The sequence below is a fragment of the Vulpes vulpes genome, chromosome 3 (genome assembly GCF_048418805.1).
Source record: "Vulpes vulpes isolate BD-2025 chromosome 3, VulVul3, whole genome shotgun sequence".
In the NCBI taxonomy this organism is placed as follows: domain Eukaryota; kingdom Metazoa; phylum Chordata; class Mammalia; order Carnivora; family Canidae; genus Vulpes; species Vulpes vulpes.
The window spans coordinates 13,884,828-13,902,616 of record NC_132782.1 but is presented as its reverse complement, the minus strand read 5'-3'; the positions used below and the strand labels follow the sequence as shown (position 1 = coordinate 13,902,616).

At 44.7% G+C, this 17,789-nt stretch overlaps 1 protein-coding gene across 11 annotated transcripts in view; it reads left to right on the top strand.

The window, feature by feature from the left end:
• STK39 (serine/threonine kinase 39) overlaps positions 1–17,789 on the top strand; it is a 437,393-nt gene that overhangs the window by 255,806 nt on the left and 163,798 nt on the right. For all 11 annotated transcript variants that reach the window (XM_072751854.1, XM_072751856.1, XM_072751855.1 and 8 more), the window contains 2 exons: positions 3,025–3,073; positions 3,177–3,242. In XM_072751854.1, the coding sequence (XP_072607955.1) occupies positions 3,025–3,073; positions 3,177–3,242 (115 nt within the window). The remainder of the gene's footprint in view (positions 1–3,024; positions 3,074–3,176; positions 3,243–17,789) is intronic.

The window sequence follows — 17,789 nt, the reverse complement described above, 5'->3', positions numbered from 1 at the left end:
CTCAAGTCTTGATTTTCTTAGGTTCCTTTTCACTTAAAAGAGTTAAGTGTAAGTTATTTGGTGTGCCTCTTGGGTTTTAGAATTCTGTTTCATGTTATGAGGTGCCAAACATGACCCCAGGTCTCGCTCAGTACGGCGTGACTGTTGTCCTGTGTGTTTTCTCTGCAGTCTTCCCCTTTCCCTGGAGCTCCAGTCCTGTGTTTGATGTTCTGACCAGCCTCATCCCATCTAACCACACACGCTAACTCTTGTCTGCTAGATTCTAAGTTGTTGGAGGTAGTGTCAGTGTCTGTCGTGTTCACTACTGTAGGCCTGGCACCTAGTACAAATCCTGACACATAGTAGATGCTTACTAAATATTTACAGAGGGAATGAAGGATGAGTTTGGAGTAGTGGGAGGCCAAAAACATTGCCCACGATCAGTAAGAGTGTACATTAAGTGAACAACCAAAGTTAAATCATGTAAAATAGCAGCATCATTTTTAGTTCTAGGGAGCCCATTTAACAAGGTACGAATTCATTGAATTTGAACAAGCTCGCTGAGGGGATATGGCACGCAAAATGTAAATCGTGGCCCACCTGTTGTTTAGACCTTTATTTACTCAAAGCAGTTAGCAATTAACAGCTGTTTATTGCCGTGGCTATGGTGATTGGGGTTCTTTGTCAGGTCCCTCTAGCCAGTGTTCCACATGAAGCTGAGAAAAAGAGCAATAACAATTTAAATAGAAAACTTCTTTGCACCGAAATGCAGTTTATGGCCCCTGTAGACTCACATGGTTTCGACAGCCATGCACTTAACGACTTTTCCTAATTTTTCCGTATGCTTGGGTTCAGTCCCTGGACACATTTTAATGGAGTTGCCTGGTTGCCAAGCGGTGGTTTCCAGTCTTTTCACATCTGAGGACTCCTTTTAAACTTGTACCCCTCTCAACATAATAATGTGTGTACCTTTGGTAACCATCGCCTGAGAGAAGACTTCCTGGTATTCAATAATGCTCCCCAATTTTTTCATTATGAAAAAATTTAAATACACAGAAAAGGGTGAAAAAACAGTACAGTGTTTCCTTCTATGGTACCAGCTAGATGCAACAATCATGAACATTTTTCATATCTGCTGTATCTACTTACCCAGATTTTATTTGCTGAACAGTTTGAAAGTAACAGACTTAATGTTCCAGCTTGCTTTCCCTACAACTAAAAACATGTTCCTGTATAACCACAATACCTTTCCACACCTAAGAAAATAACCAGTAATTCCTTAAAATGTCCTTCATACCCAGCATATTCACCTATATCTAGTTATTTCCGAATGTCTTTTATAGCTCCTCCCCTTTCCCCTTCCAATGGCAGGATTTAGACAAGGGTCACTTACGGCATTTGGTTTTGTTTCTTTAAGTCTGTTTTAATCTGCAACAGTCCTCTTACTTCTCTCCTCTTCCTCTATGACACTGACTTTTTGAAGAGAGCAGGACGGTTGTCTTGATGATTATCTTCTAGTCTAGAGGTATCTGATTCTATCTGCTTGGCTGTTTGTTTTAGAAGGAAAACTATTGAGGAAGGAAGCTGTCCTATATGGAAGAATGCTAGTTAATAGATGTGGAAGGAATAATAGAAGTAGAAAATCAGCATTGTACTATCTGCTCTGAAATAATTATTTAAGACAAAGAGGCTGAAACCCTTAGGGAATAGAATACTCCTACAAGGCCACAGTGTTACCCCACAGGATACCTTTACAGTGGAGAGGTCTCAGGGCAGGGGATCATTGGTTAAAACTTGGCATCACTCCCAGTGAGATAACCTAACATATGTGCTTCTGATACACAGTAGGAGGAGTGCATGGTGTCCAATCTATGAAGCATTCCTTGCCCCACATGCTTCATGCAGCCTGGTCAGGTTTTTATTTTTTTTTAAATTTATTTTTATTTTTATTTTATTTTATTTTATTTTATTTTATTTTATTTTATTTTATTTTATTTATTTTTTACTTTTATTTTTAAAAGATTTTATTTATTCACAAGAGACACAGAGGGCAGCCCTGGTGGCTCAGCGGTTTAGCACCTGCCTTCAAGCCCAGGGCGTGATCCTGGAGACCCGGGATTGAGTCCCACGTCAGGATCCCTGCATGGGGCCTGCTTCTCCCTCTGCCTGTGTCTCTGCCCCCCCCCCTCTCTGTGTCCCTCATGAATAAATAAATAAATAAAATATTTAAAAAAAAAAAAAACAGACACAGAGTGAGGCAGAGACACAGGCAGAGGGAGAAGCAGGCTTCCCGAGGGAAACCCGACATGGAACTTGATCCCAGGACCTCGGGATCTCGACCAGAGCCGAAGGCAGACGCTCATCTGCTGAGCCCCCCACGTGCCTCCTAGTCAAGTGTTTAGACCTAATTTTTAGTTTATAGGAAATCCAGGGTAGAAAAACAAGATAAATGGCACCAGGAGGAGACAATCAGACCAGTCCAGTAATGCTTTTACAGGAGTTTGCATTTTATGAATCACCATCGCATTTACCTCCGCCTGAAAACAAGTGGGGCATATACAATTGAGACAGGATCCCTCAGTGGGCAGACAGAGCTTGTCCACATGATGTGGACACCTTGCAGTAACTGCTGTTCTTGGGGAATCATAGAACTCTGTAGACTATAATTTCTTTGACAGGGTCATATTGCACCTTGCAAAGCTTCTTAATAAATACAGGAATTTAGCTCACAGACATGTCAGTCTGCCACCTTTCAGAAAGACTGAATTCACTTAGTGAGGTGTAAAGATGAAGGGTGGAAAATTGATCATGCCCCAAATATTTAACTTACAGGAGTTTATGTGTTTTGCAGTAGGGGTATTTGGAAAGAACTGGAAAATCAGCCCTGGTTTTATTTAGAGCCCGTTTATGATTTAATTTAGTTTCTGGTTTTGCTATTCCTGAAACTGGTTATCCAGAAATACTCTGGAACTTGGTTGTTTCGTCAAGGCAGTGTATTTATTGAGTGGTCATTGTTTCAACTCTAATTTATTATTGATCTTTCAGGCCCACAGCCGCAGAACTTTTAAAATGCAAATTCTTCCAGAAAGCCAAGGTAACATGCTTAAAAAACCCACATAAATCTGCTATTTTGAAATCACTATGAATTTCTGCGTATGATATTTGGTGTTGAACTGTTGGGAACATTTGTTTTTCAGAACAGAGAGTACCTGATTGAGAAGCTGCTTACAAGAACCCCAGACATAGCCCAAAGAGCCAAAAAGGTAAGCACCACTAGCCTTTGTGACCCAGCAAGGGCTGCTCCCCACCGCCCCCCACCCAGGGAAATGAGACCCACAGAAACACTGGAAAAAGAATGCCACATACTCAGGATGCGTTATTCAGAGGTTATCTGATTAGTGATTCCTCAGAGAGATGAATTTTGCCTTTCAGGTATCTCCGGCTTGCTGTTATGTGTTGGTGGAAACAGCTTGAATGATTTCATTTTTCCATTTATCAGCTTTGCTCAAAGAGGGTCAGAGGGGAGAGGGGATTGTGATGAGGCTGGGACACTGGAGAGGAAAGAGCCTTGAGTATCTTTCCTTTGGAAATTTCACAGAAGAGGAGCAAGTCATTTTTAAACAGTTTGAAATGACGAAACAAAAACCCCAATTTGTTTTTAATGGTCATTTTTTCAACTCTGATTTCATTTACAGATTTATTGGTTATCTTTTTTTTTTAATTTTTTTTTTTAAATTTATTTATGATAGTAACATAGAGAGAGAGAGAGAGAGAGAGAGAGAGAGGCAGAGACATAGGCAGAGGGAGAAGCAGGCTCCATGCACCGGGAGCCCGATGTGGGATTCGATCCTGGGTCTCCAGGATCGCGCCCTGGGCCAAAGGCAGGCGCCAAACCGCTGCGCCACCCAGGGATCCCGATTTATTGGTTATCTTGAGTATCTGTGGGATGTCCATCTTTTCCTTATAACAGACCCTGGCCCCTCTTGTAATTTACCGTATGTTAACTAAATTATGTTAATGATTATCTGAAAAACTTTCCATTCTTGGTTTTAGATTCTTTAGATGGTGTGTGACTGTATTTGTTTATGTATTTATCCAGAGTTTTATTTATTTGTAGTTACTGATTTCATTATGGTGTGAAACCTAACAGTTTAACCTCTGGTTTGGTTTCATTTGGTTTTAAAATTATGCTAGATATTTAAAATAAAAAATATTTATGTAATCACAGATTTAGACAGGTTAAGGTTCTCTTCCTCCCCTTCCCCCTTTTATATTTAATAGTTATGGGGAAAGCTGATATAAATCTGAGTTGTATGCTCTGAAATAAAGCTGGCAGAGAAATATGCATCAGAGATTGCATCTCATGATGCCTTGGTTAAGTAATAACTCTGAATGTTAATTCCAGACATTGCCTTTTCTAAAACATTCTGTATGGAGTTCATTTAGCAGGTGTCTTCACATTGTTTGAAGCGAATTTGGAAGTAGTTTTTAAGAAATGACCCTCTCTGTCCCGGTGTCCGAGGGCCCTCCTGGGGCCCAGCAGAGTTTTTTGGGCTGTGGGCCCGTGTGGCGGCTGGGGGATTGCTGTGTTGACTGCGTAGACCAGAGCCAGGGCTGGTCTGCGGGATGTTTCTGAGGGAAAAGGGAAAGTTTGGCGGACGGTCCATCAGAGTGGCACATCTCAAGGGGCGGCCCAGGAAAGCTAAAGCTTCAGTCTGAGGCAACAGAAAGTACCAGGGCCCGACCACAGTCTGAGGGCTCTGCACAGAAGGCCCAAGGAGGACCCAGGAGAGACTCCCTGGGCTGGGCGAGCCTGGCATGGGGCTTCGCTCAGGCACCTAAAGTGTTAGCCAGAGTTGGAAAATGCTGTTAGGAAGCGTTGCCTTGTTCTGTTTGTGTCATCCCCAGAGAACAGTTTTGTTGGTCTCGACTTGTTCTGCTAGTTTTGTCTGGTCTCGTCTGGTAGCTCTTCCCCTGGAGGGGGTGTGCAAGGCCTGTTTTCTCCCCAGAGCTGCAGCCCCCCACCCCCACCCCACCAGCCCTGTCAAGCGGCCTGGCGGCCTCTGAGGTGTAGTTTCCAAGGGGGTTCCCTGCCCTCCCAAACCTAATCTTCCTGTGTTCTGTGTTTCTGGCTGAGTCACCCGACCTCAGGGCGCTGGGATTATTTTTGTGTTTGAGGCCTCGTTGCCCCTGTGTCCTTCCCGTCTAGCCCCTCTCCGAGTCCTCTAGCACAGTGCTTGGAACCTTCTCCTCCTGGCTTTGGCCAGACAGTTGCAATCCCTCCATTCTGCTCCCCCTTTCTGATCTGTTGTAGGTGTTGTTGCCAGATTAACTCTCTGGTCATGTCACTTCATTGTTTAAAAGTAGTTCCCAAAATTAAACGAAAGCAACCCCAAGAACACATAAATGAAAAAATAAAGTTCCTATCAAATAAAGGGCAACCTCCTTAGCCTTGAATTCCTGGCACCATTTCAACTTCCAGCCTGATGCTGTGCACTCCAGCTCAAGTGAACCACCTATACTTTCCTCACCAGCGTGTACTTTTCCTTGAAACTCTATCATTTTGAGAAAATGAAGAAGCTCTTCATGTTCCAGCTTTATTTTCTTTCTTTTAAAAAAAGATATTTAAATTATTTCTTGCACATTAGTGTGCTCGGCGCTCCAAACCCCATTTTGCACGTATCTTAAACAATAAGTATCTAGAATTTGGAGAGATGTGATTTTTCAAGCATGTCTTTTGCCGTTTACTTGCTCCTGGATTTTAGACTTAAACCTCTGGGCTTGTTTTGTCGTCCATCCCTTTGAATGGAAAATGTCTACACATCTCAGTCACAGAGAAGAGTAAAGGGAGAATATAAATTAATTCCTTAGGGGCGCCTGGGTGACTCAGTGGTTGAGCGTCTGCCTTCGGCTCAGGGCATGACCCCGGGTCCTGGGTTCGAGTCCCGAATCGGGCTCCCTGCATGGAGCCTGCTTCTTCCTCTGCCTGTGTCTCTGCCTCTCTCTCTGTATCTCTCGGGAATAAATAAATAATATCTTTTTTAAAAATTAATTAATTCTTTAAATGTCTTCTAGGAAAGAGGAGCCAATGGTAATATCATTCTTGCTCTATAGCTGTAGCTTGCTTCATTAAGTTCCGCTGTTTTCCTGTTCTCATTCTCGTTTCCAAGCGCGCTTAGGCTCTCAGCCTCACCCCATTCCTTGCCCATCGGTTCCATGGGAGGTATGCTGACCAGAATATCGGTCACAGCGCATGTCTCTCTCATAGCAAGTGCCCACAAATGTTTGCTAACCCAGTGAACTCTTCGGCTTGCGTATACCAAGGAACGGCCATCCTAAGCTCTGGTTTTTACGCACCCAAAATGCTGGGTGTACACCTGTTCCTAGGATTCCTGTTAACAGCAGACCTTTCTCCCCGTGTGGGGTGCATGATGTTGGGAAGCTGTTCCTTGCTTGAAACTTCTCTGGCAGGCTTGGCCACGTGGAAGTAAATATTATTTCAGTCACCATGAGCATTGGAAACCTTTGTCATAGGATGTCTTTGCTTGTCTTGGGCTCTTACAGCACGTAAGTAAATTCAACTTGCAAGTTGGTACAGGGGAGTCTTTGTGTTATTTGTGTCATCCATTTTTGGACTTTTCTTTATTGATACCTACTATTGACATCTACTCAGCTGCTTACTTTCCTGTTTGCTGTGGCGCCTCCTGGTTGGTCACACTCTGGTTTCCTGGTGTACATCTGTTCTTCAGATGCTACTTGTTGCTTCCGGTCCCTTGATTTTTGTCTCCTTGGTTTGTTGTTTTAAAAGTCAAAACAGACAGTCTATTGATATACTGTTGTTTACATGACAGCTGGGCCTGTTGATCAGCTCTCTGTACATTTAGGCAACTTGTGTCGATTGGAAATTTGTTGTCATAAGCAACAGTGTCTGCTTCTCCTCCCGTATGGTAACAAAAATTAAGAGATAATTTTTCAATATGTGTGTTTTTTAAAATATGAATATTTCTCATCTTTAAAAGAGAAAGGGGCCAGTTATAGCTGCTTTCAAGAAGCCCCAGGGAGCCCGCCAGTGCTGTCCTTTGGCGTGTGAGGTAGACGCCTGTCAGATTCATGTTTGGCCAGAATGTGAAGCACTGTTTGGGGGCCATGGAATTCCATGTGGGTAGGTGATCTTGTCTTCATCCAGATTGATTCTTCTAAATCAGGAAAGAAAAATAGACCAGTGTGGCTTTCCTGGTAATTTAGCGGCATACAATGATTATGTACGTGTGTGTGTATGTGTGTGGTCATTGCAGAAATCAGAGATATTTGTCTTCTTTCTGAAAGCAGAGTATCTGGTCCTTTTGGGTTTTCTCCCCCTGACAGACAGTGTTGCTTGGGGATCAAATTGATTTTCTTTTGCCCTAATTTTTCTGTCTGTGAAATGGAAATGCTGTTGGACCTCAGGCATGTGGTGACAGGTAAAGAGATTTGATTTTCTTGGGCCACAAGACATTCTGGGAGTTCTAAATGAGAACGTGCAGATCATGACCCTTGAGAACAAGGTTAAGTATAGCTATCATTTCTTTTCGACTTTTCACTTATCCTCGTGCATGAGAAAAGGCTTCGTAGCCATCACTCCGCCTCACATGACTTTTTAGGGGCCTGTCCCCAGCCATCTTTAGGGGTTTGAGAGCTTGAGCATGTGCTGTTCCACTACTGGGTTCACTGAATGGGGCAGAGTATAAAGCATTCTGCTAAACTTGCATGCGGATGCTTAGGGCTGTGTGCATTTTCCCTAGGAGCATCTAAGTGTCAGAGTCGGCTGGTGTCTCTGCTTTCGGTTAATGATGTGCATCTTGAGTCACCACGTTCACACTCCTGTTGATACACTTTCTGTAGCTAAAACTCACCGATGCCAGGAAAGGGGCCAAGGGCATCCACAGATATCCAAATGCTGACTGCTTAGCCAAAAAGCATATTGGCCAGAGAAGGGATGAAGTGGGGGAAATGCAATACGCAGTTCTTTTTATGGTGGTGGTTATGTTTTCATGGGAAGAGGGATCACTGGAGGATTTTTGTTTGAATTTTCTCAATTTTGAAGTTGAGAAGTTCGAAACTGATTAGTCACTATCAGAAAGAGTTGGGTGCCTGGGTGGCTTAGTTGGTTAAGCGTCTGACTCTCGATCTCAGCTGCGGTCTTGATCTCAGGGTCGTGAGTTCAAGCCCCATGTTGGGCTCCACGTGGGGTGTGGAACCTATTTAAAAAGAAAGAGGGAGGGATCCCTGGGTGGCGCAGCGGTTTGGCGCCTGCCTTTGGCCCAGGGCATGATCCTGGAGACCCGGGATCGAGTCCCACGTCGGGCTCCCGGTGCATGGAGCCTGCTTCTCCGTCTGCCTATGTCTCTGCCTCTCTCTCTCTCTCTGTGTGACTATCATAAATAAATAAAAATTAAAAAAAAAAAAAGAGGGAAAGAAAGAAGGAAGGAAGCAAAGAATGAAAGAGCTACTGTATCACTGCTGCAATTCGATGGAACCACTGTGAACTGGAAAAAGCAGGGTAGTAGTATTTGTGGGCCTCCGAATTTCTCGTATCAGGCTTATAAGATTGACTTCACATTAAGGACCCAGGGAGTCGGCTTCATTTGATTCTCTTATGTGCTTAGGAATAAGTGGGGAGGGATATAGGGATATTACAGTTCATATTTCTTTGATACTTTTTTTAAAAAAATTTTTTAATAAGTATTTTTTAAAATTTATTTATTCAGAGAGAGAGAGAGAGACTGAGAGGCAGAGACAGGCAGAGGGAGAAGCGGGAGCCTGACGCGGGACTTGATCCAGGGTCTCCAGGATCAGACCCTGGGCTGCAGGCGGCGTTAAACCGCTGCGTCACCGGGGGTGCCCTTCTTTGATACTTAATGTATGTTCATGATTTGTCCTTTTTCTTTTTACTTTTTATTTTGAAATAATTTTAAGCTTCAAAAGTTTACAGAAATAGCACAAAAAATTTCTCACTGTCTTTGAAAACATTTCAAATCTATTGACATGATGTACTTTGTCTTTAAATATACTTCAGTAAAAAAAATATATATATATATATTTCAGTGCATATTTCCTAAAAACCAAGGGCATTCTTTTACCTAACAGTATAATTATCAAAATCAGGAAGTTAACGTCGCCATAATACTATTATTCAAGTTCAGATCTTACGCAGGTTTTGCCAGTTTGTCATTTGTCTGGCCCAGAATCCAATTCAGAATCACTTAGTTGTTGTCTTCATTAGTCTTCTTTAATCTGGAATCGTTTTTATTTTTCTTTTATAGAAATAGTCACATTTTTGAAGACTGTAGGCCACTTATTTTATAGGATGGTGCTCCAGTTTGGGTTTGTCTGATATTTCTTTGTGATTAGATTTAGTTTATGCATTTTCTGACGGGAATACCTTGGGATGGTGCTGTGTTCTTCGTGTATCATGTTGAGAGGCACGTGATGTTGATTGATGCCTTTACTGGTGATGTTAACTTTGATCACACACTTAAGGTGGCACCTGCCAGCCTCTTAGCTGTGATAAACACAATTACTTCCTAATGCGAGGAATTCATTAATATTACATTCTCTCATTATATTATATTAAACATTAAAAGATAAAGTGAATGTATTTACTGCACAGGGTCATTAGTCTTTTTTCAAGGAAAACATTTGTGCTTTATGTCACTGTGGTTGAACATGCATAGGATATTAACGATAGGATTTCCCTCTGTTTTCTAAGCAGTCTTTCAGACAGGGAACCCTTGGCCAGTATATAATGTTTAGATTTAGGGAGGAAGTGGGAATGGTGTTGCTCGTGCTGCTCCAGCCTCCGTACCTGGTCTGGAAGCAGCAGTAGCTGGATCTGTGTCCTTCACTGGGTGAGCTGGCTAATCTCTCTGAGCCTGGTCTTGTCCAATGGAGCCAAGGACACCCGACGGTGCGTTGCCATGACGGTGAGAGATGATCTCTGCAGCTCGTCTAGCGCCGTGTTTGACACATTGTGAGCTCAGCCCAGCACAGGCTGCTCTATCGTGTAAGTAAGGGAATGATTAGAATAAGGCTCAGTGGTTGAACATCTGCCTTCGGCTCAGGTCGTGATCCTGGGGTCTGGGATCGAGTCCCGCAACGGGCTCCCTGCAAGAAGCCTGCTTCTCCCTCTGCCTGCATCTCTGTCTCTGTCTCTGTCTCTCTCTATCTCTCATGAATAAATAAATAATCTTTACAAAAATAAGGGAATGATTATTGTGGCTGCAGAAAGGACATGTTTGAGGTACGTGGTGAGATAGGGAGTGAGGAAAGAGTCCTGGTAGCAGGACAGGTGGGGTGGGTGGTGAACATTATTTCCCTCTTGCTGTTGCTTTGGACGAGATGCAGAAGCCCGTGGAAGCCTACAGAGGGGGAGGGAGAACGATGACAACCATGATTTCATGGCAATCGCCCCTTCGCACGTCTTCCCGGGGTTTTTCCGGCCCCGTCACGGTGCGGGCTGCGGGCTGCGGGCTCTCCCACGAGGAAGCAGCACCGGGCCTGTTTGCCGAGGCCAAAGCGCAGTCAGAATCCGATCCGCATCAGCTGGTACCCACGTAGGGCCTGGAGCTCAGCGTCACGTCTGCGCCCTTGTTCGTTCTAAACAGCCGTGTTCGAAGACAGGCCGGGCAGATGTTGCCCTTACACTTGACAGGTCAGTGTGGGGTCACCTGCCTGACAAGTCGCACGGTGCCTTGGAGGCCGTTCTTACCTCTGCTTCTGTGCTCTTTTCCAGCCCATCATACCTCAGAAGGAAGCAAAGAGGGAGAGAGCATGGGAAGGAAATTTGGATGGCTGGGCAGCGTGAGGTAGCCGACGTAGGGAGAGGGGGTACCTTTGTCATCCTCCGCGACTGGCCTGTCACTCCACGCGTGCCATCATGGGCACTAGGAGGTGCCATGAGCGTCTCTGTAGGCCCGCAGGTGTGCTGGGGTCCCAGCCGGGGATGGAAAGGCCTGGACGTTCAGAAGGGAAGGGACGTGGCCAGCGGGAGTCGGGGAGCGTGGGCAGTTGCCGCGACTCGCCGGGAGCTCGGGAGCTCGGGAGCTCCTTCGAGAAATGAGGAGAAAGGACAGCTTCCTGCGCTTTTGGGGACGGAATTCGGGAAAGCCCGGGAGGCGGTGCCACGGTGGTTGGTTGGTACAAAATGACAAACGGCCCTAGTTATGATCATGATCCTAGTGAGTTTTTATTACTCTAACCACACCTATTGCTCTGTATACTAGAGTTTTATTTTATTTTATTTATTTTATTTTATTTTATTTTATTTTATTATTTATTTATTTATTTTATTATCTTTATACTAGAGTTTTAATGTCATTATTGCTTTTGTAACGGTTTCATGGCCGGGCTGCGGCTGCGCTCGGTGCCCCCGAGAAGGGCCTGCCGTGACTGTGGCCGTGACCGTGGCCGTGTACAGCCAGGGCCGAAGGGTGGATGGGGCTCGGTGGGCACAGGAGAGCTGTGTACGGCCGTGCACCCTGCTGGACACTTGGTGCACGTCCCTGGCTGTGAAGGCCTGAGTAATAGGACAGCCAGGGTATCAAGACCGGCTTTTTGCAAAGAACACCTCTTTTGAAGCACGAGTGGGAAAGAGCACGAACAGCTCGTGGTTCGGGGGCCTTGGGGTTGCAGACCCGGGGTGGCCCCCAGCACCCTGCCGTGTGGAGGCAGCCTGAAGCCAGCTCACCTCCCAGTTTACTACCGTTTAGACTCTTCCTCTAGTCCATGAAGAGGGAGAGTGACTTTGAATTTCCACACAGTTGCTTCCACCCCCCTCCTGGAATCCTATAACTAGTTTACAAGTTATTGAAGGTTATAGGTTATCAAGAAACCAGAGAATAAATGAAGTGGTTTCACATGCTGGCTGCCGGATTTTAGCGGTGTTCCCAGGCTGACCAGTAGAGGGCGGTGAAGGGCTTCATATCCGCGTGGCTGTGGCCCGCGACCTGAGCCAGAGTTTTTGGCTTTGTGGAAGCTCTCAGACTTGGAGAAGAAGAATCAAAGCATGTTAGGTACCTACCGAGCCAGGAGTGCCAGGTGCCCGCCAGGTGCCGTGGTCAGCCAGGGTGCCTTTTTTTTTTTTTACTGGGCAGGGAGTGAAGGGCGAAGGTCTCCTTATTATTCTTCCTTCAAATTGCATTTTCTATTAACCAAAGTAATCTAACATATGTATTTTCCAGAATTCATGTCAAAAACAAAAATCTCAATTGTGAAAACGAGATTAAAGATCTCCTGGTATTTTAGTTCAAATTAATACGGTCCTGGGTGGTTGCAGGCTGTTTCTAGAAGGTTCCTGGGTTGCCACAGTTCTCCGTAAAGCCGGGGAAACAGGAAAGAGGGAGTCAAAGCATATGATAACAATGAAGAAGTGAACAGACCTTTATAGTCTGGATTTAACATAAAGTACTCCTCGTGGTTCAGGTAGGCCTGATGCTGCATGTTCTCCTATTACTGTGTCCCCCCTTCCTCTTGTTTGGAAACAGGTGCACCTGTTGGTAACCTGTCTTACGGAGGAGCTCACAGGCTCAAAGGGAGACGCACTCTGGTGGTTGAGGAGGTTATTTTTCCTATGTTAATGCTGAGAAAAGTTGTCCAGAGAGGTTGAAATTATGGCTTTTAACTGGGACAGATGTTCCCAGGGTGTAAACTCATTAATGTTTGCATTAGTTTACATTAGTTTTACATTTTAAATGTTCGGTTTAGCCCTTTGAGAATGTAGAGTTCATCTGTTCAGAAAAGTGCTTTTGGTCACTAGGGGGTGCTGTCGGAATAGTTGGTGGAGGAGCCCGTGGCCTGGGATTGCCTGCTCGGCCGCCCGCCCGTAGAATCACTGCGGTCACAAGTTTCTTCCTTTCGCATCTTGCCTGCTGTGCCTGTGCTGGGGGTGAACCAGGCAGAGGTGAGGGTAGAGGAAAGAACAAGGGGAAGAAGCATCATAATTTACTTTCAATTCGATTGGTGAATTGAGTTGTAGATATTTTGTATCTGCTGCATGTATTTTGGGGCCCCTGGGTGGCCCAGTGGGTCAAGCGACGACTTTGATTTCGACTCAGGTTGTGAGCTCACAGCTCCTGGGATCGAGCCCTTGTCAGGTTCCAAGCTCAGCATGGAGTCTGCTTGTCCCTCTTCCTCTGCTCCTCCCACGCACTCTCTTCTCTCTCAAATAAATAAAACTTAAGTTTTTAAGTTTTTTTTTTTTTTTAAAAAACCCAAAACCTGTATCTATTTTGGGTAAGTGGCCTCTTTCTGGTGACATTGGCTAGAGCAGAAAGGATCCACGGTAGAGTAGTGATTCGCTCATCCCGGCGGCCCCCCTTCGGGGAATGTCTGTGTTCTGAGATCGAGGTATCTTTGAAAGGTACCAGTTGCTCAAGAGAGTTGAAGACTTTTACAGATCTTGGAGACCCAGTTTTGGGAATTTAAAAATAATGACATACATTCTGAAAATACTGCGAAGACCCCGTTTGCACAACTTTAGTGTGCGGAGAATTGATTGTTTTCCTTTTACTGGAAAGGCTTTGGCAGAACCAGTGGCCTTATTTCACATCCAGTTAGATTTTGTTCAAATGCTTTCCATGCTTCGTTTTTGCCTTGGGGAAATTTGCTAACTTTTTCGAAGGCTTGTGTGCATCAAGCTCTAATTGGCGTACACGTGCCGAGGGCAGTCCCCGAGCCTGCTTGCCTGCTCGATCGAGGGCTCGCTGAGCATCACCGACGACGTACCAGGTACTGACTCCCATCAAGGCGGTTTGCCTTTAGCACCTTTCCAGCTCGCTCTCCCATACCATGGCTTTTAAAAGTAGATGAACCAAAAAATAAAAAAATAAAAAAATAATAAAAGTAGATGAACCAGAAAGAATGGAATGGAATTTGGAATTTGGCTGCAGTTGCAGCATCACTAGCATAAAAGCTAGTTGATTCTTTTTTGATCTTGTCAAAGCTCCGACGTGATGGATCGATCGTACCCTTCTTTCTGGTTCAAAGCCATTCAGTGTCTTCTTGCCAATTATAGGCAAGTTCCAGGTTCCTGCCACTGATAGGATGAGGTCCATGCACTTGTAGGATGCGGACCAGGCAAGGCTCCCACGTCGTGTGTTTGGGGCAGTCCTCCAGCCTTGCCTTCGGCTACTCACCACCTCACCCTTGATGCACCCTTGCAGAATACCATCCCCCCTGAATCCAGATGCTTCCTCAGTCTTCCATCAGTAGTGCTTCGTACCTGGGGCATAATTCCCGTGTTGTACTTACTGTCATTTGCAATTACCCCCCCCAACAATTTTGCTTTCCGTACCAGACTGAGCTCCCTAGGTGCAGGGACAGTGCCATAGTATTCCCATGTTCCCAGTGCCCAGGCCAGTATCTTGGTCCATCTGGAATTGAAGTTTAGGAAGTGAGATTGCAAAGTCATGATGATGGCTTTCACGGGAGTTGATGCGAGAGCGTGAGGGGAGGCAAAGCAAATCTTGTAGTGTGAAAGGAGAGGAGTTGAGAAGTCTTTTCAGTTAGTGTTATTTTCTTGTATTTCAGGTCTGGGACTCAGAGACTGTCACCTTTTAGTTTAACATCCTTTGTCATCTCACATTTGCTGAGAGTCTTGGATGAACCACTCAGCTTGACTCACCTTTGCCACCTTATCACGAAGTGGAATGGTTAGATTTTATTACCTAACACGCACTCCGCATGTTGGATTATCTGACAGCAGAAAAGCTTAGTCCCTGGCACTCAGCATATTCTGTGTTGTCATTTTCTTTTCCCAGACAGGATTGTACATAAGTTTTCCTATCAGCGGAAGCCACATCTAATTAGGAAGATATTTTGAAACTAGATTTAAATTAGTTTTCACTACTCTCTAATTTTGGATTGCCTCTTACATATCCCCTCGTTTAAGGGGAACAATTTAAGCTTAACTCTTTAGATCATGATCCCGTAAGTCTTTAAAGTGAGTATGACATTTTGGAGCAGGGGATGTGCGGAGATAGAAAGTAATGGAACTTTTGCACACAATTGGGAAAGGAAGTCCATGCCGGTGGAAGGGATCCAGGACTTTTACTTTTCTTCCTCCCTGCCCTGTTACACTGTGGCCATTCAGGAGGTGTGGTGAGGCCAGCAGAGGGCATGGTATACATGCTTTAAAAATCAAGTGTCGTGGTGGGGGGGCTGTGCTTGTTCTATGTTTATCAAATTTGATTGATGTAATAATGATGCATTGTTTTACTGTGCTCTTTTTTTTTTTTTTTAAAGAAAGGCCAGTGTGTGTGTGTGTGTGTGTGTGTGTGTGTGTGTGTGTGTGTGTTTAATATATATATTTTATAATTTCTTTTTACTTTGAAATTAAATTAGTTTTAAAACAAATTAAAATTCAAGAAGTGCAGTTAAAGTTGTACTTTGGTATAGGATTTTCTAGGCTTCCCGTTAAATTACTTCTCACAAATTCAAATACTCATTTAGAAGAGCATGTAATAACTTTTAATTTTTTTTCTCACATACAGTAAGGAAAGGAGTCCTTGTATAACTTACAAAGTAGTCACAGAGCTAAGAAATTAAAATAACAGTCTTTATCCAAATTTAAAAGGCCATGTGAATTTGTTTTGGCTGTTTTGCAACTACTTTGTTGGTTGATAGAATTTGGTTGGGGAGGAACTGGAAAGGTCCTGTCTTAATGAGTCTGGAAGGGTTCCCTTAGGGGATAAGGACAGAGTATTAAGAGGTGAGCTTTCTCTGCGACTCTGTAGAAAGTAGGAGGAGGTGGGAAGAGGAAAGTGAGATTCTAAGCCTAGAAAGAGGTAGAAAAGGCCCAAAAGGAGGAGCTTGGGGTCGGGAAGTTGGGATCCACAAGGGTCTGGTGCTAGAAGGTAAGTCCAAGCTTGGCGACCTCAGGCCCCAGGCAGACCCTGGCTCCACCACTTGCTGACGGGGTAACCCTGAGCCTCAGCCAACCACCCCCACCCTGCCCTGGCTCAACTGTGAAGTGCTTCTCATTGATCCTCTAGGGTGAAAAGCGAATCCTGAATTGGGCCTCCAGTGCTTGCCATGAATCTAGTCGCTTCCTCATCCTTAAGACTTTTGTTCTCCACCCCCCATTCTCCATGTGTCCGTTTGCCCAAGGCTCCTGCGCTGAAGTGTTAGTCTGCTCCTTCTTCAGCCGACCTCACTTTCAGGTCAAAGAGTCACTTCTCCAGAAAGCAGAATTGGAACCGTGCTGTGTTCCTTGTTCTGTGATCCACCTGCATTTTCATTTAAGATACCTGTGGGCATCTCTTTGTGTCAGGAAACATAAACATACGAAGGGATGTTTAGTGGCTGCATAATGTTCTACTACAAGAGTGACCATAACTGATAATCAGCTCTTTCTTGACGAATTTAGATTGTTTCCATTTTTTTTAAAGACTTTTATTTATTTATTCATGAGAGACACAGAGAGAGGCAGAGACTCAGACAGAGGGAGAAGCAGGCTCCCTGGGGGGAGCCCGATGCGGGGCTCAATCCTGGGACAATGGGATCACGCCCCGAGCAGAGGCAGACGCACCACCACTGAGCCACCCAGGTGTTCCAGATTGTTTCCCGTTTTTTACTGTTAACCATACTGGGTTGAACATGTTGCATACGACGTAGCTGATTTTGTTGGGATGTGTTCCTGACCTGAGTCTCAGGTCTGTCATCTGTGTAAGAATATATTACTCACACATACTCACACATGCACACACACATGCATATTTTTAGCTGCCTAACATACAGTATTTAATATTATTATCCAATTTTTGGTATTGAAATGTTATCCATGTACGTTTATTTTATTTCACTTTTTTCCTAGCTCTTCAGTTAACTCTTGTGGAGAGCATCCTGGGTCTTCTGGTAGGTTTGCGACCTTGAGACTTTCAGTAACTGTAGGAGAGACTAGAATGAACCATGTACTAAAAGCTGATCAATAGGGAGCCCATTATGGAGGTCCCAGCTTGGGGTCCTGAACCCATAGGGCCATTAAATGCCGTTAGGAGAGAGCCATCGGTGGTGAAGATTGCGGGGAGCCCTACCATTCTGCAGCTGGCTCTGAGAGAAGGACTTCTTTTCAGTGTGAAGACTGGGCTAAGTGTGCCGCGTGATGAGGTATTTTTGCCCATTTTCCTGGCACTGCAATCTCTGTGTCCAGAGCAAACAAATGATAAACAGCTGCCAGCCTGAGAAGTGGTCCAGCCGTTTTCACCATCCCTTGGTTTATGGTGTTTGAGTGTTTGCGTGGAGGTCCAGGGTTGGGTGTTGGTGCTGTGGCCAGTGTTGGTAATGTCAGGCATCCACAGGCAAAGGACAGCACCAGCATTTTGGATGGTGAGCTTTTCTTTTTTTCTTTTTTCTTTTTGTATTTTTATATTTTATTCTTATTTATTTTGATACATACTAGTGTCCTGGTTCAGATCCTTTATGATCTTAACCAGTTACAGCTTTTAGAGTTTGAAGCCTCATTTTTCTTTTTTTCCTGAATCATTGCAGAGGATGTTCAAGAAGTATAACCTTCATTGGCCCTTGGCTGGCTTTGGACCTTGGGTGAGAGTCACCCACCTTCTCTGAGACTCGATTTCCTCACCTTCCCAACTGCTGAGGGTTTTTGTGGTGTTCAGATGGGACAGTTGAGGGCCGCCTGGGTGGCTCGGTCAGTTGAGTGTCTGCCTTCGGCTCAGGTCATGATTCCAGGGCCCTGGGTTGGAGCCTCGCATGGGGCTCCCTGCTCGGTGGGGAATCTGCTTCTCCCTCTCCCTCTGCTGCTTCCCCTGCTCGTA